Source organism: Myodes glareolus, chromosome 4 (assembly GCF_982192425.1).
Source record: "Myodes glareolus chromosome 4, mMyoGla1.1, whole genome shotgun sequence".
NCBI lineage: Eukaryota > Metazoa > Chordata > Mammalia > Rodentia > Cricetidae > Myodes > Myodes glareolus.
Genome location: NC_142029.1, coordinates 24,872,225 through 24,898,780, shown reverse-complemented (window position 1 = coordinate 24,898,780; position 26,556 = coordinate 24,872,225). Strand labels below are relative to the sequence as shown.

The 26,556-nt window shown below is 39.1% G+C and overlaps 1 protein-coding gene across 9 annotated transcripts in view; it reads right to left on the bottom strand.

The window, feature by feature from the left end:
- The window catches only part of Csnk1g1 (casein kinase 1 gamma 1), a 137,427-nt gene that overhangs the window by 45,650 nt on the left and 65,221 nt on the right, over nucleotides 1-26,556 (bottom strand). For all 9 annotated transcript variants that reach the window (XM_085689252.2, XM_048424276.3, XM_085689253.2 and 6 more), the window contains one exon: nucleotides 290-441. In XM_085689252.2, coding sequence (XP_085545378.1) covers nucleotides 290-441 — 152 coding nt within the window. The remainder of the gene's footprint in view (nucleotides 1-289; nucleotides 442-26,556) is intronic.

Sequence of the window (26,556 nt, the reverse complement as noted above, 5' to 3'; positions counted from 1 at the left end):
TGCTCAGTTCTTTCGTAACCCTAACCTCTAAGTCGTGTGATCAAGAACTTACCTTAGTTGTTTTGCGTGTTACATACTGTTTAAGAGTCTTTGTGACCAAATTATACAAGGAAACCAGCTAAAGCAGCGATTTTAATAGTTCCTTTAAGAAGTCTGCCAGATTCTCCTAGAATGCTATTAAGTCTGTAAAAACTAATTAAGATGTCACTATAGCTAATGCATAAGCAAAAGGCCCATAAGGATGTGGACAAGGAATCTATTTATCTTCTGAAATAGCACATCAACTCACCAACTGGATGGCTATCATTAACACCGTCTTCAAAGTAAACGTTCGGTCACAGAGGTCAAATAAGTCCTCCAAGCTAGGGCCAAGGAGCTCCAGCACCATGGCATTGTACTTCCCACACGGTCCAAAGTAATATACCTGTGGGAGGCCTTCACCTGAAAACAGAGGGGGAAATGGGGTACAGAGTAGAAGATACAAAAACCAAAATATAAGACAACTGCATTAGCAATGACTATAATATAAAGTGCAATCTGTGAGATTTCAATTTCCTTTTACAGTCCCTCTTGGAAAAGTTAAACTGAGTATAATAGCTTCAGTGGGAACCATTACTGGTGGAAAAGGCTAAGTCATTGCACTGTATGTTCAAATAAGCAGTTATTAATACCAGAGTGCCAAAGACATTTCCACTACTATATAAAAGAAAATGGTTCCTTTCCATTATTGGTTCAGAGTGTAAACTATTCTTCCCAAAGGATGCTGAAAGTGCAGTATCATAAAAGGAAGCCTCACTGAGCTCAAAGTCAGGCTAACAGACCTTGTTAGATTAGCTGGTTTCATTAGCACGCCCAGTGCTTATTGCTAAAGCCAAAGGGAGTTGTTTGCAACTGCTGCCCCCTGGAGAATTCAAACTGAAGAGGCTAGGTCAAAGAGGTGCTGTCTGGCCCTAGGCCAGCACAACCGGCTTTCTTTTCACACAGAATCTCTGTAGGGCTTTGTTTTCTCTCAGCTAGGAGCCAGCAGACACTTAACATTTTGGTTGCTGTTAAGTATTATGAAAGAAAAAGGGAAAACTAAAAATCTCAAAACCTCCAATTTCTCCAAATTTGAAATTTATAGATATGTGAAGTTAAAAAAAATTTGGATTTTCTCACCTAAATAGTAACTTGTGAATGAATTCCTCTTTACAGTGAATTATAAAAACAAGGTATTCAGTAAATGACACCACATGAGAACAGTAAATACTTAGAAAGCTGAAAACATTTAAAAAATTATCTCATCTAGCAACAACATTTCCACCCTACACATGTATATATTAATCTAGTCAAACTCACAGAGAAACGCTTGCCTCTGCCTCCCAAGCCAGGGACTAAAGCTGTGCGCTGCCTAGTTCCATCTTTTTATTTTTAAAAGAATTATTTTGGGGGCTGAGAGATGACTCAATGTTAAAGGCTAGGCTCAACACCAAAGATTAAAGATTCTTATTTATGCATAGGTGCCCATGGAGGCTAGAAGAGGGCATCTGATCCAATGGAGCTGGAGTAACAGGTAGGTGGTTATAAGATGTGAGTGTTGGGAAATGAACTCCAGCCCTCTGGAAATGCAGGAACAGCTGCTCTTCATGGCTTTCTCTCCAGCCATCACTCTTTTTAATTTATATAAATGAAATACAGGTAGAAGCAATGTACATCTAACCATCCTTTTCCCCAGGGAGGTCCTCATATATCTGGAGCTACTGTGATTCACTTCTACAATGCATTTCATAAACTGCATTAATATATCTTGTTCTTCTTAGACACTAAACAATTTGAGTATTTTAATATGTTCATGTCTTGTCTATATCATCTTCTAAGGTACTCTTGCTCCTACTAATTCTCGAGTTATTTTTATTCTATCTCCAAACAGAAACAGGATTTGAACGGAATTGTCTTTTTCCCTCTCCCCCTGTTGTTCCAAAGTCATTTTTCAAGATTTTAAACATACAAAGTATAACAGTTGTTTCCAAAGAGTCTTGCTGAGAAATTCAATGTAGAACATTCTACCGAAGAGGTTAGTTGCTTTTATCTATCAAATACATGATAGAGTTTGGGGATATTTTAAATTTATGCTCAATTTAACAGATTTTTAAAATATCTCTAAAAGCTTATTTCCCTAACATTAGTATTATATTCCTCAGAGATAGTTGCAGCAGGGTCTGTTAGTTGTCTGGCCCACATTCATTGTTTCTTTTTCCCTACTTACTAAAAGAACTTGTGTGTGTGTGTGTGTGTATTTATGTGTACAATGCACAGGTGTTTGTATGTGTGTATACATTTGTGTGTATGCTAAAGTCAACCTCAGGTGGTGTTCCCATCTTTGCCTCCCCAGCACTGAGAATATGAGTTTGCACCACAGGGCCTGGCATTTTACCTGGGTGGGGTGTTCAACTTTTGGTTCTAAATTTACTGACTGAGCGATCTCTCCAGTCCCCAGAACTTCCGTCCACTGCAAAAAACAACCTCCACAGTTGCAACTTATTATGGGAATGGTCAGTGAGATGGAAACAAAAATTTCTGAACAGGGCGGTTCTATCTAGAAAAGCCCTTTCAAGACAGCTGATTCAAGAGGATGGGTCACTGTACAGAACTCCAGAAGCCAAGGAAAATCACAAAGTACCTTCAAGATATAATAGAAGAACAGGAGTAGATGTAGCAACCAAAAGCACCTGAGAGCCGATGATCTGCTGTCTGTTGAATAATCACACCCAAGTTGAACTTTACATTTGTCCACATCCTTGAGATGCTGGGGATTGTATCACTAAAGTACATCTCTAGAGTTGTTTCTAGATTTTTCTTAATCTAACCGAGCAACAGTTACATGCTTTACTTAAAAAAGAAAAACCAAAGATCACCCTTCTTAAATACATTGTTCCCTTTACTTGGCTGAATTCCAAGTCTAGGCACACTATCCTCTTTTTAAACAAAGCTCCATGTCAGGTTTACTTATTTAAAAATGGGATGAATAAGTTGCTTGCTTTCAACAACCTTTGGCATCAACCTAGATAGCCCCTTGTTCATATTTACTAAAACCTCAACAAAAGCATTTTTGGGTAATGTTTATAATTTCTAACAATAATGTCAATAATAAAATCTGCCAAGAAACTTAAAAGAAGGAGCACTTCCTGTTTGTTGCATTTAAAACTTCAGAAGGCCTCAGTGAACTCTGGGATGTCTGAGACCATATCCAGACCACTGCGTGGCTTCACAGCATTGCTAGGGAGGTACTAGCTCTAAAACACTAGAGCACAAAGAGTTCAAGTTAAGAGTTTTGTATCTATCTTGAGGCTGAAGAAATGGCTCAGCGGTTAAGAGCACTGGTTGTTCTTCCATAGGTCCTGAGTTCAATTCCCAACAACCACATGGCAGCTCACAACTGCCTATAACTCCAGTTCCAGGGGACCCAACACTCTCACACAGACACATATGCAAGCAAAACACAAGTGCACATAAAATAAATAAATTTAAAAAAAGAGTTTTGTATTTGCTTCTGCTACTACTTCTAGCAAATTCCTTTGCCTCCTGTGATTTGGCTTTTTCATCTTTGCAATACAAATGAATTTAAACTAGTTCCTTTTTAAATCCAAATTATGACTATAATTTTCTTCTAGCTACCTCCTAGGTTCATCTTTGTAAGGTCACAAAATCAGTATGAATTAAACTTAGATTCCATGCGGAGTAGCAATTAAAATGTAAGCTATCAGTGGCACATAACTAGAAAAAGATTTGCCTGAAACATCGCTAAAACTTAAAACAACAAGAACAAAAAAAGATGAAGTGATTTCACTTCACACATTCTGAACTAGCATTGCTAGGAGTGGAGATGAAGCAAACACTCTGTAAGTGGTGGGCAGCCCCTACTAGAAGCTGCACCTGGAGCGGAGAAACAAAGGGCACTGCTGTTTTATGACTTATACGTTACTAGGACTCAACCTAGTAACCAGCCAAATCAGTTTCTACACAGTTCTTTCAGATTGGAACAACTGAATTTATTTACTTGTCTATTCATTTGAGATTGTGTCAAACTATATACAGTCAAGATTGGCCTCACACTTACTATCTTCCTGCCTTAACCTCCTGACTGTTGGCGCTGCAGGTGTGAGTCACCATATCCAGCTTGGACACAATACCTCCCACCTCCCAAAGGAAATAATTTTAAGATTATTTATTTAAAAGACTTCCTGGAGGTGAGGGCAGCTTTCTATGCCAAATTTCTTAGGTTATTAGAAAAAAATGGACTACCAAGCAGGAAATTCTTTTCAGGAGATGCAGTCATAACTTAAAGAACTGTCTGTACAAAGAGTTGCCTGTATAAGTGCTATTCTGTGCCTGTGTATTTTGCATGGCTACCCATAGAGTACTAACAGACCTCCACTACTCTTGGTTAGAGATTACCATACAATAATGTCTTACCCACCCCTGGGTTGGAAGCAAGTGAAAATCCTGAATCCTTCACTCTTTTGTATATTCATCTACAATTCACTGCTTAATTAAATTTAAATTAATGTTATGAAGCCCAGGTGGTGGTGGTGTGCATGTCTTTAATCTCAGCATTCAAGAGTTCAAGGACAGCCTGGTCTACAGAGTGAATTCCAGAATAGCCAGGGCTATACAGAAAAACCTTGTCTTGACAAATCAACAAACAAACAAACAAAAGAAGATTATGTTATGAAATTCTTTAATAAGACCTGGAATAAGGACAGTATCAATGCAATACAAGCTCTATACATGGTAATCAAGGCAATTCCTGTGAAAAATTATGAGAGAAATGGGATAGGAAAGTTGAGCAAAGCAAATATGCACTGGATTCTTTGATTACAGCATATCAGAAACTAAGGTAGTTTTAAAAGCTCTCTGTCACTGTCTTTCTCTCGGAGGGGTACAGGGTTTCATTGTCATCTAGGCTAAAAAACTCTGGTTGAGGTTGGCCTTGAACTTGAAATAATTCTCCTATTTCTGTCTCTTGAGAAGTGGGATGTCAGGCTTAAAACTATCGCATCAGGCTAACTTTATAATCTTTTATCTGCTCTGGAAATAGTGCATTCTTAAGTGAGGTCTCCCATTAAATCAGTCAAAAGTTTAAGAACAGTTTAATCATAGGTTAAATCCTCAACAAACCCAAAGTGTAAGGTTATATATCATATCATACTGAGTATTTTTCCAGAAATAGCCTATACATTTAGCAAACATTTTCTTATAAAGCCTGCAAGCCATATGTCTCACGAACATATCAAATTGTATAACACAGGAAGTAAGGTTACAACAGCACAGCTAATTATCAGTGTATCACAATTTAATTTGAGTTAAACCTACCATACCAACATTAACTGCTTAGTTATTATCCAAGCTATTCAAGTTGCTGCTACCTAAAAGTATCTATCCCCTAATACATTATGAATAGTAACTATTCTAAGCAGAGATACTTTAAATGTATATAAGGATGAAAACTAAAATAGAAGCACCTGAAACTTTTGGTAATTTGCTTATATTATTACCTAATAATTAAGACTTCAATTCCCTCCCCCTCCAAAAAAAACAAAACAAAAAACAAACAAACAAACAAAAACAGGGTTTCTCTGTGTAACAGCTTTGGTTGTCCTGGAACTTGCTTTGTAGCCCAGGCTGGCCTCGAACTCAGAGAGATCCACCTGTCTCTGCCTCACAAGTGATGGGATTAAAGGAGTGTGCCACTATTGCCTGGCCAATTCTTTTTTTTGTTTGTTTTTTGTTTTGTTTTTCGAGACAGGGTTTCGCTGTAGTTTTAGGGCCTGTTCTGGAACTAGCTCTTGTAGACCAGGCTGGCATCGAACTCACAGAGATCTGCCTGCCTCTGCCTCCCGAGTGCTGGGATTAAAGGCATGCGCCACCACCGCCCGGCCTTGCCTGGCCAATTCTTGAAAAACAAAACTATATTGTTTAATTGTGAAGCAAATTCTATCTATAATAAAATTCAGATATAAAACTAGAATTTATATTAAAACTTCAATATAGCCGGGCGGTGGTGGCGCACACCTTTAATCCCAGCACTTGGGAGGCAGAGACAGGTGGATCTCTCTGAGTTCGAGGCCAGGCTGGGCTACAAGAGCTAGTTCCAGGACAGTTAAGGCTGTTACACAGAGAAAACCTGTGTGGACCCCCGCCCACGCAAAAAAAGTTTAAATCCTATTTCTGGATGTTCAAGAAGAGCATGGGTGCAAGCTTTTGCTCATCTTCTGGTGAAGACATCTTACAACTCATGGCACAGAAAAGGACAAACAAGTGCTTATAAAAGAGAGGAGAGGCCAGGGAAGCAAGGCACATCTAGGTCTCTGTATTTGTTTCTGTGGTCCTGAGCATCAAACACAAAGGCTAGGTAAGCACACTACTACTGAGCTACTTCTTCAACCCAGATACTTGTAACAAATAGCTCTTGTGGGAACTATATTTCATCTCTGCACATTCTTATACAAACAGCCATCAGTTTCTCCTAAAAGCCCAACCTCCAACACTGCTGCCCTGACAACCAAATTTTACTGTGATTTTTGATTGCACCCAAATTTTTACCATGTGCTTTGGTGACATAGCCACATCTTTGCAGTATAGGCTTGTTTTGTTTTTCTACTTGGGACACTTCTCAGAATATGGGCTCACAGGTAATAAAAACATTCTTATCTGCCCGTTATATTTTCTGTATTGTTCTAAATATGTACCAAGTTGTTTTCTTAAGTCCTACATGATGTATTTAACCTTTAGGCTTAATGTGAAAATTGATTTCTTGGTAGGACTTGTTTGTGTGTTTGGATGGATGGTTGGTTGGTTGATTTTAAGACAGGATATCACTGTATAGCCCTGGCTGGCCTTTAACTTGCCATATATATAGACCAGCCTAGCCTAAAATTTACAGAAATTTGTATGCTGAGATTACAGGCATGCACCACTACATCCAGCGGAAAAGTTTTACTTTTAAAACAGTCTTTACAGCATTGTAATCTTAGCTGTGCTTATGTAACAAAAATATTTTTCCTAGTCATTTGCATTAATAATCTACCAAGCTAATCATCAGTGTTTCTGACTGTCACTGGGGCTTGTATACTTATATAGTAGTGAAAAAAAATAGGTTTTGTTCTCATAAGATAATGTGACCCAGAGATCACACCATCAGTCTTAAAGTCTATGAATTTAGAACACAGATTAAATAGATGTGATGTAGCAGAAAAGTCAGAAACAAAGACTTAGAGAGTAGAATTCAGAATTTTAAGAGCTTGATGGTTCTACTCACCTGAGCAAGTCAATTACCTAATAAAAAAAGGGAGTAAAAATACTCTTGCCTATTTAAACTGTAAAACATTATTTATAGGGCCTGAAGAGATGGCTCAGTGGTTAAGAGTACTTGACTACTCTTCCAGAGGTCCTGAGTTCAATTCCTAGCAACCACATGGTGGTTCACAGCCATCTGTAATGAGATCAGATTCCCCTTGGTGTGTATGAATATAAAGCACTCATATACATGAAATATATGAATAAATAAATCTTTAAAAATATTTTTATAAGAGACTTATATAATACTACAAGTGAGATTCTGAGTGTGATATTAAACAAATTGTGCAAGAAAGATTCTCCTGGTTTTGAATTACCAGTGACATATTGAATAAAAAGCAGAAAAGACTCCTTCAAACATTCATGACTGAGTTTAAGGCGATGACTCCAGTGTGTGGGCAGTAAGTACCTCTAAGCTTAGATCCCCATGTAAGGGGACCACAGCAGTAACTGTTGAATGTAGGCCCAGGACTAGAGACAGAACAGGGTTTAGAAGTCTAGCAGTTTTGCTTTATATACTGTTGATTTGGTCTGAAGCCTTCTGTCAAAGCTTATGTTTTTAAAAGCTTGTGGTGGTTTGGGGAGGTGGCGGAACCTTTGAGACAGCACATGTTGAAGGTGATATTGGGACACTTATCTTTTCCCTGTCATCACAAGCAACGTGCTTCTGCCTTGTCAAAGGCTCTAAACAAAGTAAGGCTTTTCCCCTTTTATTTTTCTCAGACATTTCCCAACAGTGACTTGAAGCTGTCTGACACATGTGAAAATGTTAAAGTATGTATATTCCTCAACTTATCTTTAATCTCCCAAGAATTTACATTCAAGATTTGTTTATATAAATGCCCAAAAAATTAGTCCTGGGTCTGTAGCTCAGAGCCTTGCATACCAAAGGCCTGGGTTTGATTCTCCAGCACCTCATAAATAAAAATTAAATAAAAAAGTAAAAATAAGGATTTTAATTTTCCAGTACTGTATAAATGTTGTTTGAAACCTTTCATTTGTGAAGGCTAGAAACCCTGTTTCACACTCAGATCAGACTCTCTCACAGGAGTGAGAAGTCAGAAGTATAATGCTCAGTTTTCCAGGTATCCATTATTTGAAAACATTACATGAAAAATTCCAGAAGTAAATTCTTCAGTTTTTTGTTTGTTTGTTTTTCAAGACATGATTTCTCTGTAGCTTTGAAGCCTCTCCTGTAACTAGCTCTTGTAGACCAGGTTGGCCTCGAACTCACAAAGATCCGCCTGCCTCTGCCTCCCAAGTACTGGGATAAAAGGCATGCGCCATCACTGCCCAGTGAATTCTTCAGTTTTAAATTACACACTAAATTACATACTGTTTTGAATGGGATGATGAAATTGTGGGCTATGTTGCCCTCCATATGAACTATTCCTTTGACCAAATATCTATGCTGTATGTACCTGTACTTTTTGTCCTTTTGTAAACAACTCCATGAGTTCTGCTGACATTATTACATGGTCATATTATTTCGTAGAGTCCCTTGGGGAGTCTGTCTCATCTGTAAAATGGGATTGTCAATAAATTGCTTTTTTTTCCTTCATAGGATGAGTGAGATTCCAGTGAGATAGGAAAGAGCTTCTTGAGTTATGGAAGACCAAGGAAGACAGAAGCAAAGGAATGTACTTATCTATAAATGAATAGAGGCAAGGCAGAGAGAGATGGGTGTAATTAGATTTCCTTTGTATATTAGACCCTCAGATAATCTTTGCAGATAGATGGGACAGGTGATATGATTTTTTGTTACAGTTTAATTAGTTTATTTTTTTCAGACAGGGTCTTCATTGTGTTTAACTGACCATGAACCTGTGATCCTCATTCCTCAGCTTACCTAACAGCTGAGGTTGCTGCCCTTGCATCCATACTCAGTGCTGCTCGTGTTTAGAGAGTAAAGCACATCTGAGTGTAGCTTTTAGTGCTGTTAACTAAAATGAGTAACTTTGCTTGGCTGTTCACCTATGTAGAGAATAGCACAAGGTAAACTATAAACAGTCACTGGTGGAAGAAAGTCAAATTGTAAAAGATTGCAATCTTCAGTTACTTTGAATCTTTCCTACTGAGGCTTGGGCTCAAAAGAACTTTTTGTTGTTGCTGTTGTTTTGAGACAGGGTTTCTCTGTATAGCCTTGGCTGTCATGAAACTTGTTCTATAGATCAGGCTGGCCTCAAACTGAGATCTACCAGCTTCTGTCTCCTGAGTGCTGGGATTAAAGGTATGCCACCATTCCCTGGCAAGACCTTTTCTTTTTATTGCAAGGAAATTCAGATAAGGATGGAGAGTGATATTTATTAAGTTTGCATTCCATATACATTTAAAATTTTCTGAGTTTGTATTGCTCTTTGTGTGTACGTGCACTTCAGAATCTTAAGGTAAGCATAGGCTCCAAATGGAAACTCATATATCATTTTTCATCAAATTGCATTTGTTAATTAATACTCTTTTTCCTTAAATCTGGACCTGGGTCAGTGCTACATGCTGATGCAAAAAATATTAACATATATGGTTATTGCCTTCAGATAGTCTTCTATTCAGAAGAATAGCACAAATAATAAAAATCCAGAGGCAGATATTGGTGTTCAAGCTGAAGATCAGAAAAGCAAAGCAGCCAAGCCACTAGAGAGTTCTTACCTCTACCAGGGTTCAGACAAAGGAGCGACCCTGTCCTCAATACAACTGCAATGCTCTCCACCAAACCTCAGCTGCAATGAGCTCTTGTCTCCTCCTGCCTTATGTACCTGTTTTCGCCCAGCCATATCACTCCTGTCTCTACTTCCCTAGTTCTGGGACTAAAGGCACAGGATCCCAAGTGCTGGGATCACCTTTGTGTGAGTTCTATTTCTCCTTTTAGACAGATTCAATCTTGTGAAGCACAGGGTGGCTTTGAGTCTGGGATTAAAGGTGTGTGCCACCACTCCCTGGCCTCTAGTGGTCTAGCTCTGCACTATAATCTCCAGGCAAGCTTTATTTATTAAAACATTTAATAAAGGTTATACATTTATTTTCCTGCTTTCTTAGTTCCTCACTACCCTCCTTTTCCCTACCGTCCTTTTGGAGGTAGTTTTCACTTTGAAAGCAGAGTGAAACTAGAAAATATCACAGCATTTTGCTTTTAGAGTTTTCTTTTCTTTCTTTAATATTATATGTATTATGAGTGTTTCACCTGCATGTATGCATGTGTATCATGTGTGCCTGGTGCCTTTAAAGGTCAGAAGACAGTGTTGGATTCACAGAAACTTGTGGTTTTGGAAACTGAACTCAGATCCTCTATAAAAGCAACAAGTACTCTTAACCAACGAGCCACTTCTCCAGCCCCTCTCAGAGTTTTCTTTAATCTTGAAGTGCCTATTAAACAATTTCTTTAAAAACAATGGTAGATTGGGGATGGAGAGATTGCTTAATAGTTAAGACTACTTGTTCTTCTAAAGGATCCAGGATCTATTCCCAGCACCCACACAGTGGCTCACAACTGTCTGTAATAGTTTCAATGGATCTGATGCCCTCTTCTGGTCTCCATGGGCACTAGGCATGCATGTGGTACAAAGACTTACATATGAAGTACCCGGACACATAAAATGAAGTAAAAATAATTTAAGCTGAGTGTAGTGGAACAGACAGACATACAAAGTACCCAGACACATAAAATGAAATAAGAATAATTTAAGCTGGGCGTAGTGGAACATGACTTTAGTGAATCCTCCTCCGCAGTGAGGAGGCAGAGGCAGGTTGGTATCAATGAGTTAGAGGACAGTCTGGCTTACAAAGAGATTTCTGGGCCAGCCGAGGCTATATAGTGAGATTATATCTCAAACAAAACAAAACAAAAACAAAATTAAAAAACCCACAAATAAACAAAAATCAAAAAAAAAGAAAAGTTATGGTTGTAGTAACTGATAAATGGTAAGCAGTATCTAAGCAAATAGAAAGATAAGAAGATGATTCAGGATTTTATCTGAATGCCCCATACCCACGTTGCCCCAGCACATCATTAGACTATTTTCACAGGAAACAGTCTTTTCTACATCAAGAATATTCTCGACTGGTTTGAAGGTAGTGAGTTACCTCAAATGATTGTTCAGTTGGTTACAGATTGAACTCCTGTTCTATTCTACACTTCCCCCCCTCACTATTGCACTTGACTAGTCTTAAAAGAAAAAAAAAAAGAAAAGAATACTCTCAAGGGTTAGGACTGTACCTCTGTGATAAAGTGTTTACCTGTTCAGTCATGATTTTTTAAAAATACTTTTTGAGACAAGGGTTTCATGTGGCTCAGACTGGTCTTGAACTCACCATGTAGCTGAGGATAACCATGACTTCTGATCCTCCTGCCTCTTCCTCTCAAGAGCTGTGATTACAGATGTGAACCACCACACCCAGATGAGAGCCATGAATTTTCTTTTAGATTTTTCTAGGAGCCACATTTTAAAAGTAAAAATATGTGAAATTAAATGTATTACTATATTATGCTTATCTAATATCCAAAATAAAGTTTTAACATGGAATTTATTCTTAGTATTTTATAACCTTTATTTTTTAGTCCCTACGTATGGTGTTCTGCCTACATGTATATCTGTATATTACATGCATGGAGTGCCAGAGCAGGCCAGAGAGCAAGTCAGACCTGCTGGGACTAGAGCTAGATATAGTTGGGAGCTGCCATGTGGCTGTTGGGGATTGAACCTGGGTCCTTCAAAAGAGCAACCAGGGCTCTGAACCTCTGAACTAGCTATCTAATCCTAAAGATGGAACCAATTTTTAAACTATATTTTAAACTTTGAAATTCAGTGTGTAGTTTACACTTAACATTTAGATTAAAGGACTTCAGCTCTGACAGACAGAAATGAGGCTGGAGAAGGAGTAGGAAGGAAGTTCTATTCTTAGCATTCAGCATGGCCCAAGCACCCATAACTCTCTCCTTCCTCTCAACTCTCAAAACCTAAGTCGGCTTCTGTGGAGCTAGTCACAGGATGTTTCTCCTTCATAAGAACTTGGTGCAGTGCTTTCATAGCATGGCATGCCCAGGATTTAGCCTAGAGCAACACTTAAGGATACTAAGTGAAAACCACTTTGGTAAATGTAGACACATTCTGGGTGTGGTAGTAGAGGTGTGTAATATTAGCACCTAGTATGTGGGAGATGCAGACAGGAGGATCCATGGTTTAAGACCAGCCTGGGTTTTGAGATCGAGTCTCAAGTACCAAAAACAAATAATAAATGTACAGACCCATACCTGACTCTGGACCTTGATTTATTTTGTATCTGGAACCCTTTTCTTATACTTTTATTTTAACATATTTGTTAAAACAGTAGATTTTTGTTAGTGAAAACATTACTTTGAGCTGGGTGGTGGTGATGCACACCTTTAATTCCAGCACTCAGAAGTCAGAGGCAGGCAAACCTCTGAGTTCGAGGCCAGCCTGGTCTACAAAGTGAGTTCCAGGACAGTCAGAGCTACATAGAGAGTCCCTGTCTCAAGAAACACACAAACAAGCAAGTCCCCCTACCCCCCCCCAAAAAAAAACCAACTTTCCTTGGCTTATCACTAAAATGGTAAAAGATATTTTATAGTTCAGTCAGGGATGATGAATTAAAGCACTATGAACTAAAAAGTAAGAGGAAAATGCAGTGGAAAGTTAAACATGTTAGGCTGTTCAAAGTTCAAGAATGTAGAGGTGTAGAGTTGACAATTTTAGCAGATGGACTATAAATAATTTAAGAATTACAGAAGGAAAATGACACTATAACTGATTGCCAATGTTTTAAAAAAATCTTTTAGCTGGGCAGTGGTGGCCCACACCTTTTAAGTCTAGCACCTGAGAGGCCGAGGTAGGTGGATCTCTGTGAGTTCAAGACCAGTCTGGTCTACAAAGTAATTTCTGGGGCAGTCAGTGCTGTTATACAGATAAACCCTATCTTGAAAAACAAAAGCAAAATATATCTGTTATTGGTTTCTCTAAAGCATGCTTATCAATTTTCATTCTAAAAATATAGGAGGGTTTTAGGAAGGAAATAAATTGCTATTTGGGTAGTGGTTACAGGAATTATATCTTTCTCAATCTTTTAAAACAAACAAGCAAACACATTCATACTATTCCTTTGGAGGGCCTGGAACTCTATGAAGAGCAAGTTAGTCTCAAACTCACAGAGATCAGCCTGCCTTTGCCTTCTGAGTGTTGGGATTAAAGATGTGCACAACCATATTTGCTTTATATAGTCTTTAACTAGAATGGAAAGAAAATATTGTTTCACCAATTATACAGACTTTTGTTCTACAGTATTTGATAGTTTCTAGGATATTAAATATTTGACCCCCTCTAAAGGATTAACCTTGATATACTAAAATAAGGATGAGGAGTGTCTGAAGGCTATGTGAAACCTATGACAGTCACCGATTTTACTCTAGTCTTTAGATTGGAATAAAACTTTCCCTAGTCTCAATTTCATCCTCTAAGGCAGTGGTTCTCAACCTGTGGGTGATGACTGCCTTGTGGGTTGAATGGCCCTTTCACAGGGGTCACCTAATACCATCGGAAAACACAGATACTTACATTACAATTAACAACAGTAGCAAAATTACAGTTATGAAGTAGCAACAAAAATAATTTTATGGTTGGGATCACCACAGCATTGAGGAACTGTACAAAGTGTCATAGCATTAGGAACATAGAGACCACTACTCTAAAGGTAATTACTATATCCTATTCAATGTCCAAATAATGGCTTTGATAATAAGGAAAACAGGCCAGCAGTAAGAAAGATAATATTAAGACAAAATAACACAAAGAGTACACCTTAGTGTTAATGGGAAAAAAAAGAGGCACTGTAACATTAACCATTGTGCTTATCTGAAAAATGAGCCCCACTGACAGGCTCTGGTGACCCACTCACTCTTCTAAATCCTTGCCTATGTAAGTATAGTAACAATTTTCTGGAACTAACCATAATTCTTCGTACAGTCACCTATGCATAAACTAATTGGGCTTTTGTTTGTTCATCGAGACAGGGTTTCTATGTAGCTTTGGAGCCTGTCCTGGAACTAGCTCTTGTAGACCAGGCTGGCCTTGAACTCCTTTAGCCTCTGCCTCCTGAGTGCTGGGATTAAAGCGTGTGCTATCACTGGCTTGCTAATTGGGTTTATTTCCAGAATTATACCTTGTTTATAATGCAAAACACAAATTCCAAGTAATAAATGCTGCCTTCACACTGAGCAAATGCCTCCAGCTGATCTGAACTTTGTAAAAACAACACACTACAAGGGTGTCAATATTCTGTGTTACTGTGAGGTATGTACAGGTCAACAATTTCACAACATTGTACTGTTACTGAAAAAACTAACAATCTAAAATGTGTAAAATATAAGTGTTTTTTTTCTCTTGCAAGAGAACTTTTCCAAACTTTTACAAGTACTGGAAATTACAAATAAGTGGCTTTTTATAACTTCCTTTTTAAATAAACAATTTAAAATCTTTTAAATTTAATCTTCTATCTATCTATCTATCTATCTATCTATCTATCTATCTATCTATCTATCTATCTATGTCTGCCATGATGCTTGTGTGGAGGACAGAGGACAGCTTTAGAGAGTGGGTTCTATCCTATTCACCATGGGTTCTGGAGACTGAACTCAGGGGTCAGGTTTGCACAGGAAGCAATTTTTACCTGCTGAGACCTCTCTGCTCCTCACTCCTGGCCTATTTTATCTCCTTTGAGACAGGATCTCAATATGTAGCCTCCCGAGTCCTGGTATCGTAGACCTGTGTCATCAGGTCTAACTGAGTACTAAAGTGCAGAGAAGGGTCAGCTGGGGTTGGATCCAAAAGAGGAGCAAGTCTCTTACAGCATTACACGTAACTGTTTTGACTTCTATCCGACTACATAGTAGACTTAATTAGTAAAATCACAGTGTAAAAGCAATTTCTCAGTGTGCCTAATATTTGTAATGTAACATGATAAAGTTACCTAGTTACCTACACAGCTCATACCAGACAGGTGCTTAATCTAGTTACATCCTACCCACAGCCTCATAATATTTTAAGTAAGTTTATAATTTTTAAACTAGTCCACATTTACAGCTGTTCTGGGCATCCAAACTGACAACTCACATGACATATACAATCAAAGAATTTATTTTTATCCTACAGGGTTGGGTCTCAGATATCAGTTCTTTTCTTTGGCCAACTAACATAGTTAATAAAGGGTAATGTCATGTTGTTTCATTCCTGAAAGGACAGGTGGGAATTCATAGAACCACATTTTTTAAAAAAAAATCTATACGTCTTTGCTTTAGACAAAAAATATCTCATTAATTTTCATTTTATTAATTTTGTTTGTTTTGAGACAGGACTTTAACTACATATCCTCAGTTTGCCTTAAGTTTACAATGTATACATGCCACTTTATTCTTGAACTCATAGAAATCTGCTGGTCTCGGGCTGGAGAGATGGCTCAGAGGTTAAGAGCACAGCCTGTTCTTTCAAAGGTCTTGAGTTCAATTCCCAGCAATCACATGGTGACTCACGACCATCTGTAATGAGGTCTGGTGCCCTCTTCTGGCCAGCAGGCATATACACAGACAGAATATTGTGTACATAATAAATAAATAAATATTAAAAAGAAAAAAAAAAGAAATCTGACTCCCCAGAGCTAGGAGTCGAGATGTGTGCCCACCATACCTGGCCAAATTCATTTTTCATCTTTAATTTCTCTCATTTTACTTTACATATACAGTTGTTTTGCTGGCATGCATGCCTGTGCATCATATAATGTAGTACCTTTAGAGGCAGGAAAGGGGCATTGGATCTCCTAGGATTAGAATTAAAGGTTTGGAGCCACCTGATGTGGGTGCTGGGAACTGAACTTAGGTCCTCTGGGAGAACAGACTATAATGAGCCATCTCTCTAGCCCCATTTTAGGCTATTTTAACTCAACAAAACCAACTTGCAAGTTTTCTGGTATTTAATTTAGAAACAACCTCAATTAAGCTTTCTGTAACTTCAGTTCTTAAAGGATCTGACACCTCACCTTACCTCAAAAGGTTCCTGCATGTATGTGCTGCATATACATACACTTAAAGGCATACACATGAAAAATAATTACATTAAAAACAAATAATTAGTACCAACTAATGACTTATAACTTTTCAAGCTCAGTAAATAAGACAACCCTTTTCCATGTACTCCCACCCAGCATCAGGCATGAGTAATTGATTGGACTTAAACACATCAATGTTCTTCAAACACTGGTTTATAGTTCTTTCTGGGTTGATACACTATAATCTTAGCACTCTTGAGACTGGAATAGGAAGTCTGAGGCCAGCCTGGACCACATAGTAAGTTCGAGTTGGGTAAAAATAGAATGAGAGAGTGAACGTCTGTCTTTCTACACAACATAGGTAAATTTGGAATATCTCCTCTCTGCCCCCTCCCCATCAACTCCTGTCACTCCCTCAGGAAAAGACAGTCACATATTGATTTATCTGAAGCTTGTCCTATTATAGCTCAGAGAAGCTTTTCATACAGCAATCTCAGATTTTTGCTATTGACTCATCAACTCATGCACATGTATATTTAGGTTCTGCTCCCAAGCAGGGCAACTGTTGCATTGGTGGGGTTGCCTGTTCTGCAAAAGATATTCAAAAGCTCAGATATCTAACCGAGAAGACAGGACTGTACTTTTTTTTTTTTTGTCTTTATGTGAGGATTATATATTTCAAGCAGGCACTTCTACAGAGAGGAGCAAGTCACAAAAGAGGAAAGCTTGACAAAGTCAAGTGTTAACCTCAACTCATCATTCAGAGAAGGAGAAAGCTGCTTCTCTTGACAGACATTTGCTTCTTCGCATCTGATTCTTAATCAAGAGCAGCAGGATGAACACAGATTGCCGTGAAAGGGCAGCTTTCTGGGAGTACTCATTGTCCTAAGGCACAACAGTATACAGTGGTGCCTCCTTCCTATTCTCTCTTTTTCTTCTTTCATGAGTGCATGAGCTAGGGTTCTAAATGAGGGCTTTGCACACGATAAGCAAGTACCCCATCATTTAGCTACATCCTATTCCCACATGGTTGTTTAAAATGTCTTAAGACAGGTGATAAAATGGTTTAACAGGCTGCTAAGCCTGATAACCTGGGTTCCATTACCAGGACCCACAAGTCAAAAAGATAGAACTTATTCCTGCAGCTTGTTCTCTGACTCCACATGCACATGGTAGCATGCCTGTACATGCCCCCACCACACCCTCCACAGTGACGTCTGAATGAGATGTCCCCACAGACTCAAGCATTTCAATACTTGGTTCTCTGATAATCGCACTCTGGGGATAGAATTAAGAGGTGTGGTCTTAACTGGAGGATGTATGTCATTGGGAGTCGGCTTTGAGAATTAAAAATACTGGTGTCAGTCCTAGTTCACTCTCTACTGCCTGCCTACAATTTGAGATATGACCTCTGAGCTGCTGCTTCAGTCATTATGTTCGCTACAGTCATGCTTCTCTATTGTACTGGTGATGGGGTTTTTACTCTTCTGGAACTTCCTTCTGTAAGTTCCTTCCTTTTATAAGCTGTCTTGGTCATAGTGTTTAATTGTAGCAACATAAGTAACTAACATACATACCCCAAACAAGATATAATATTTATAACACATAATAATATTTGATTTGCATAACAAACATACTTTAAAATTTTTAAATGTTGGAGTAGGACAGATGGCACAGCCATTAATAATATATACCGACCTTGTAATGGACCTCAGTTACCCATGTCAGACAGCTTACAGCTACCTGTAACGCTAGCTCTAGGGAATTGGATGCCCTCCTCTGGCCTCTACAGGTACCACATTCATGTGCACATACTCACACACATACCTATAATTAATATTGGTTGCTCTTACAGAGGACCTAGGTTTGGTTTCCAGCACTCACATGGCAGCTCACAACAGTCTATAACTCCAATTCAAGGGGATCTGACTCTTGCTTCTGGTCTAAAGGGTATTAGGCACACATGTAATGCAATACACCTATGTAGGAAAAACAATCATGCATATAAAATGATAATTTTTCTGTGACCCTACCATTTTCTTGTCATGTTGTCAACCATTTTCTCCCAGTTCTTCTTCTTTTTTTTTTTTTCTTTTTTTGATTTTTCAAGACGGGGTTTCTCTGTAGCTTTGGAACCTGTCCTGGAACTAGCTCTTGTAGACCAGGCTGGCCTCGAACTCACAGAGATCTGCCTGCCTCTGCCTCCCCAAGTGCTAGGACTAAATGCGTGTGCCACCACCACCCAGCTTCTCCCAGTTCTTAAGTAATAGTCCTGGAAAACTTATTCTTTGCTGTGTGATGATGACTATAGGATCCCATAACCTCTGAAAAAGCTATCAGATAAGGACTAGAAAGCCACCCTAAACTGGATCAGTCAATCAGTTCAAGCTGGGACTTAAAGACTCTAGCCAACCCCTGATGGTGTTTAAATTCAGAGGTAATTCCAGCTACCAAGATGATGTCTTCTACCAAATGTTAGAAGAAGCTGAAAAGGCTGGTAATGGGGAGAGAGGAGGAAATGAAGCAGGTAAACAGAAACTAAGGAGAAAGATGGAGGAAAAATATAAAGAGTATGAGTCAGGTAGTGGTGGTGCACGCCTTTAGTCCCAGTACTCGGGAGGCACAGGCAGGTGGATCTCTGTGAGTTCGAGGCCAGCCTGGTCTACAGAGCTAGTTCCAGGACAGGCTCCAAAGCTACAGAGAAACCTTGTCTCGAATACCCCTTCAAAAAGAGGGTGAGTGACAAGAAGAGTTAGGCAGAAAGTCAGAGACAAAGTAGTTATTTTTATCTCCAGAGGTTTCCAAGTTCTATGCTCCAATCCCTTATGATATGGCTATTTTTCCTTTCTTAGTTTTCTGACATGTCCTTACTGTCCTTTAGTAAGGCTAACATAACTTAAATAGTTAAATTACTTGCACTCAAAACAGTGATGATGACCCCACACATATACTGCTCATCTGCCTCCTCTTTACCCAAGGTTTCTTAAGAGGTCATTGAATAACAGGTACTATACTAGATCTTCTTTCTACAGAGTGAGAGAGAAAAAAAAATGAAGGAAAGACACATCAGACTCTGCCAGTATGTAATTCTCTGACAAGAATAATACAATGAGATCCTGTCTTAGGAAGAAGGAAGGAAGGAAGGAAGGAAGGAAGGAAGGAAGGAAGGAAGGAAGGAAGGAAGGAAGGCAGGCAGGCAGGCAGGCAGGCAAGCTAGTAAAATAAAGGGCACACATGATGTGGAAAGGGACAAGAACAAATTTAATTATGTATGCTTGGGGGAAAGTTTACAAAAATAACACTACTACAAGTTATTTTGCAAATGTGGCTGTTGTTATATAAACTTTGTACTACTGCACAAAATACACAGTGAATATAGCTGCATATTGATGTATTATATATACATATTAAACATATCCATTGAGCAAGAGCACACATACAAACCCACTCAGAACGTACTTTAAAAAAATTTAAGATTTCCAAGACTAACTTCAAGATTATCTGTACTTTTCACCTTTTATGCTAATTTAGATCCTAACCTCACACATGACTCTTACTGTTTCTCAATAGGTTTCTTTATAAAAAACTGTCACCCTTGAAATCCTAATGTTCTAAAAGAGATACCTATAAACTGATGTGATCTGTGACAACTATTGCTTGGTTTAGTTATCTGATGATATTATCTGGGTGCTATCCCAGGCCGGCTTGCTACCAAAGTCCTACAGTGGTAGACGTTAGTATAGGGAACTTGATGAAGCAACCCACAGATGGGTTAATAATTGCTGTCCAGCATTATTATCCTTTCTTTCAGTTTTTCAGTATTTTAATTAAGGGCTATGTCTTTGTGGATTACCTTCCTTTATTCTCCCATCAAGAAGTCAATGTTGGGAGGATGCTAGGAGTAGGATTAGCTTGACTTTCTCCTTTACATTCTTCTGTCCCTGCTTAGCCCATGTTTGTTTGTTTGTTTTTCTCATTCCTCAGTTCTCTTAGAGCAGCTCTGTTGTTGGCTGGCAAGTGAATTTCTGGTGACTACCGTTCCTTAGTTACATCTTAGTGATCACCAAATCAGTGTCCCACCTCGATTCTTCCTTGTGTATGTTTGTGTTTGTCCGTATGCATGTGTGGGGTGGGTCTGGGTAGAAGGGAGGGAAGGGGCAGGATATGTAGAATCTCTAGGGTGTATGGGGAAGTAGGGGGCACAGTTAGTTCTAAGTGGGCTTTTATGGTACCTGTTGTGAGGGTGAGGACAGGTTGGTGTCACACCATCTCCCTCTCCTCAGTCATATAGCTTGGACACCCTGCTTTGCCCTATGGCTGTCTGTTCCTAGGAAAGTTTTTGGAAGGACATTCAGGACAAAATGGTCATACTGCCATCTGCCCTGGAGTTAGATCTGCAGATAGGGGCAACTTGTGGCTGGTCCCAGCCTATAGTGGGAAGTGGGAATAAAAGGATGAGGGCAGAGAAGGGCTCCTTGGAACAGGTCTTAAGTACAGTATGAAGCTCTGGGAATCAGGAGGTGGAGAAGGACTAGGTGGGAGGACCTTCCAGAGAGGATACAAGGGAAACTCGCTGTTGTTGACATGCCTGGGGTGGGTGGAAGTTGTCATTGCCAATTGAGCTACTAGTTCTAATGAATCGCATTCAGAATATTCAGTAGAGTTGACACTGGAAGGGTTGGGGAAACCTAGCTCATTTTTTTCTTGGGGATGGGGGAAGACAGAACACTCCTTCCTCCTAAGTCCTTAGTGTATACTGAGTTTTATTTTATTTACTTATTTATTTGTTGGTTTTTTGAGACAGGGTTTCTCTGTAGCTTTGGAGCCTGTCCTGGAACTTGCTTTGTAGACCAGGTTGGCCTCAAACTCACAGAGATCTGCCTGTCTCTGCCTCCCGAGTGCTGGGATTAAAGGCAGCGTGTGCCACCACCACCCAGCCCTGTGTACTGAGTTTTAAATGACAACATTCACCCTATTGACATCTTTGTCAAAGGGTTACTATTGCTATGATAAAAAAACACTATGACCAAAAGCAACTTGGGGAGTGTGGTGGTTTGAATAAAAGTGATCCCTGTAGACCCAATGAAATGATACTTTTAGGAGGTGTGGCCTTGCCGGAGTAGGTGTAGCATTGTTGGAAAAAGTGTGTCACTGGGGGGGTGGGCTTTGAGGTACCGGATACTCAAGCCAGGCCAGTGTGTCTTAGTCTCTTCCTGCTGCCAGATGTAGAACTCTCAGCCTGCACATTGCCATGTTTACCACCATGATGACAAGGGACTAAACCTCTGAAACTGTAAACCAGCCCCAATTAAATGCTTTCCTTTCTAAGAGTTGCTATGGTCATAGTGTCTCTTCACAGCAACAGAAATCCTAACTAAGACAGGCAGGAAAGGGTTTATTTAGCTTCACTTACCCTGAATCACAGTCCATTGAGGAAAGCCAAGACAGGAACTTAAACTAGGCAGGATCCTGGAAGTATAAGCTGAGGCAGAGGCTATAGAAGTACTGCTTACTGGTTTGCTCCTTATAGTTTGCTCAGCCTGCTTTCTTATAGAACCCAGGACCACCTGCCCAGAGGTGACAACATCTACAATGGGTTGGGCCCCGCCCCCCCCCCAACCACTAAGAAAATGTCCTAAAGCTTGCCAAATCCCTGTTCTATAGAATCATCTTCTCAACTGGAATTCTCTGCTCTAGTATGACTCGCTTGTGTCAAGTTGACATAAAATTAGCCAGGACACCCTTTTATCCTATCTGTATTTTACTGTCAAATCCATACAAGATAATACAGTATGAAAAATATCAACTCTTTAAAGTATAACCTTCTCTCTGTTGATAAGCAAATCCTCATTTTCAAAACAGAAAATGCAAACATGAAAAGACTAAGGTAACAGGTACAGTCACATGCACCTATAGTCTCAGCTACTCGGGGGGCTAGGGTAGGAGGCTCCCTTGAGTCTATGAGTTAGTGAAAAGATTAAAATTTCCTTTAAGATACTTTTCTTAAATGTAAATGTTAGTTTTCCCCCCAGGCCTTTACATACATGTACACACACACCCCCTCCATCCCCCTTTTTAGGTAGAAAAGTAGTAGGTTTAGCCAGGTATATTAACTGAGCTGCAATTGTTGAGAATGGACAAGATATTGTTTGTAAACTGATTTGATAATAAAGAGTTCAAAAAAATTCTTTGGCTATTTACAAGCTACTTATGTCTCAAGATCTGAAAAGTGATAGCTATTATAATTCAACTTGTTTTGCATCTATAAAGACTGGGGTTCGATTCTTAGCTCCCTCCTCCCTGAAATAAACTAACTGAACAAACCCATGGATCATCATCAAAACACTACAACATTTGTGTCTAAATCTATATAGTATGTGCATGAATATTCTCTATATATGTGCCCATGCTTGCTAGTGTACTATCAATAATTAAGTTATCTGTAAACCATATTACACAAAAAGACTTAACAAAGAGGAGGTTTGGCTTGAAAGTAGACGCAGAGGTGTACGGTAAACAATAGCACAAAGCAGCTGAGATGAAAACCAAGTGTGCACTATGAAAATTATAAACAGGCAGATTTTTGAATCAAGATAGGTAATTCCAAATATCTTTTAGTTCCCAACATTGAATTTTACACCTCAAGAAATGGTAAATGGTATGGCTAGATAGAAGTCAAGCAGATGCACAATTATTTATTTAAAAAATTCAAAAGAAGGGGCTGGAGAGATGGCTCAGCAGTTAAAGAGTATTTGCTGCTCTTCCAAAAGTCTTGGGTTTGATTCCCAGGGCCCACATGGAGTCTCACAACTATTTGTGACTCCAGTTTGGGCAGATCTAAGACCTTTTTCTGGCCTCTGAGGGCAACAGGCACACATGATGCACAGACATATATATAGTCAAACACTCATATACACAAAATAAAAATAAATCTAAAAAGGTTTTAAAGAAAATTCAAAATCGATTCTTGCTCTAGGGCAGCAGTTCTCAACCTATGAGTCACAACCCTTTGGAGGGGGTGTCACATATCAAATATCTGACCTATCAGATATTTATATTATAATTCATAACAGCAGTAAAATTACAGTTATGAAGTAGAAATAAAATAGTTTTATGGTTAGGAGTCACCATTGTTATCATTCTGCTGATCTTCCCTGCCACCTGGATACCCTGTCCGCTCTCTCTCTGTATGGCATATCTGTCTGTCTCCTGCCCACTGCGGACCTCAGGTCAGCGTCATGAATGGTAACAACCACAACATGAGGAATTGTTATTAAAGCGTCACAGCATTAAAAAGGTTGAAAGACACTGCACTAGGGAAAATTGTAAACATTCCCAAAATGGAAAAGCCTGGCCATTTGTTAGTTGCAGAGAAGAATATGAAAACAACACACACTCCAGTTATTTTAAGAGCACTGGGTAAAACTGAGTAGAGTTGTACACCTGTGACCCCAACACCACAGAAGTAGACAGAGAATGACTTCAAGTTCAAGAATAGCCTGAGCTACACAGAAAAACTCAAGGTCAGCTTAGGATACTACCAAAACCAACCAACAACAACAGAAAGAAAGGGGCTGGAGAGATGGCTTAGCAGTAAAGAGTACTGCTCTTTCAGAGAACCCATGTTAGATTCCCAGCACTCACTGGGCAGTTGACAAACTGCCAGTAACCTTGCTTCCAGTAAACCTGACACCCTCTTCTTGCACCAGGCATGCACAAGGTATAAAACATACATGCAGGCAAAACACCCATAGACATAAATGTTTGAAAAGAAAAAAGCTGCCGGGCAGTGGTGGTGCACACCTTTAATCCTAACACTCAAGAGGCAGAGACAGGCAAATCTCTGTGAGTTTGAGACCAGCTAGAAAGTGGACAGTTAGGACTGTAACACAGAGAAACCCTGTCTTGAAAAATCAATCAATAAGTAAATAAATAAATAAATAAGAAATGAATAGAAAAAAAGAAAAAAATAGTGTGCAAGCTCAAAAGTGAAAAAAAAAGGAAGACAGAAAATACTACTGAATTCACAAAAAACGTAGAAGACGCTGCAGAGATGGCTCAGTAGGTGAAGTACTTGTGTATAATCTAGTGATAGGGAACTCACTGGCCAGCTCATCTAACCAAAATGGTGAGGTTCACTGAGAGACAGTTTCAAAACATAAGGTGAAGGGCAATAAAGGAAGACACACAACATCAATTCTAGCTTACATACACCAAAACCAAACAAATAATAATAATAAAATGCAGAAGACGTAACTTTTAGATGATTGCCCAGGAGAGACACAGGGATAAAAACCAACAATAGTCAGTCTTCCAGACAGTGAGAAGTGGCCTGAAGAGAACAACAGAGCCCTCCTTTTCCCATTAGCAGCAAACAGACATACCAAAAGCAGGGTTTCTCGTTTTTCTTTGCTGCTTTTTTTGTTTTTGTAATTTTGTAAGGCAATTTTTGTAGCATGCCCCCTCTTTTCTAGTGTTCTTTGTGTAATGTTTCTTTACAGAGAATGTCCAAGCCTCGAGACTACAGTGTTTTGTGTTTAGAAAGAGTATAACTCCAACAGCACAGATTTTATTGTCATATAAACAACCTTTTCCACAGTTGAGCAGAGGCTCTTGCACCTATCAGGTAAATGTTCCACCACTGACCTATATGCTAGTTCTGTTTTTGCATTTTCAGATGATGTGGTCTCAAACTGTTGGGCTCAAGTGACCCTTTTACCTCAGCCTCCAATACTGCTAGGATTACAGATGTAAACCACTTGGCTTTATAATAAAAAGAGAAGATTGGCCTGCTCTGGTGGCTCTGTCTGGAAGGAGTTATACAAGAAATAGTGGAAATTGGCCTGGTCACTTCCCCGTGCCCACTCAAACATCTGCTGAGTTGGACCACGCATGTTTTAACCTATGTCTGCTATTTGTAAGATGTGTTTATATGTTTTTTTTTCTCATAACTAGGGTAAGACAGTTATCAGTCTGAAAATTTTGAAACTTACAACATTATAAGCCAGGTGTTATGACTCCTACCTGCAATCCTAGTACTTGGGAGGCTACAGTAGAAGGACTACCATGAGTTCAAGCCCAGACTGGGCTACATAGTAAGTTTCAAGCCAGCTGTGGTGACAAAGTAAAACCCAATTTCAACCAAACCAAATCAAACTAGATCAGATAAATATTATCACACTAAGAAGAACACCAAAAGCAAAAACTGAGAAATGAAAGACTTTGGGGCACCTTAGCACTACTGCACCCCCGTTCCTGGGAACCAGGACCCAGGTAACCAACCACGAGTCACTGGAGCTTTGAGTACTTTCCATCCCCATTGTAGTCTTTTTTCTATAGACCCAGGCCCTGGAACTGGGGTGAGATGACCTGCAGGTGTTCCTGCTTGTAAACTCCTTGATCAATTAGAGTTAGCTGACCGTTGAATGAACTAGTCAAAATAGTTGACAAATGGACTTTCCCTTTGATTCTGTACTACCCCCTCGCTGATTCTGTGATTTTTTTTTCCTTTAAAAGAGCCTGTAATAAACAAAGCAGGGGTCCTTCTCCTCTCGAGGCTGAGGGACCTCTGCCATGGCAGAATAAAAATTCCTCTTGCTATTGCATCAACTGTGCTGAGAGTGTTTCTTGGGGCGACCTCCTTCTTGGTGGGGCTTTAGGGCCCAACATTAGCAGGTGTGGGGGTACACATCTATAATCCAGCACTTAGGAGATGACAACTGGAGCAGAAGGAATCTTGGCTAGCTTGGGCTTTGAATCCCTGTCTCAAACAACCAACATAGCCTTAGTGTTCTTTGAGAATTTATAATGGATTCCAAAGGATAATTTTTTAGAATGTATGCATCAAATTCTATGAAGTTTTAAACCATACAATTATAGAGGTTACACATGTGGTAATTCTATTATAAAATAACACAGAAATGTCAGAGAAGAATCAAGGACAGGAAGAAATAGTTCAAGTTAGAGAGAAGAGCTAAAGATAAGCATGTTTGGCAAATAAGTTATCATGTGGAAGACCTAACTATTTCATATGGAGAAAAACAATGGAATAACTAGAAATGATCAGGAAGCCTTGACTTACAATTTGAGTGTTCTTGTGAACTTACAATGTTTCTCAATGAATGTAGTCTAGCTATATATGGAAAAAAGAATATGCTGATATTTATTTATAAACAA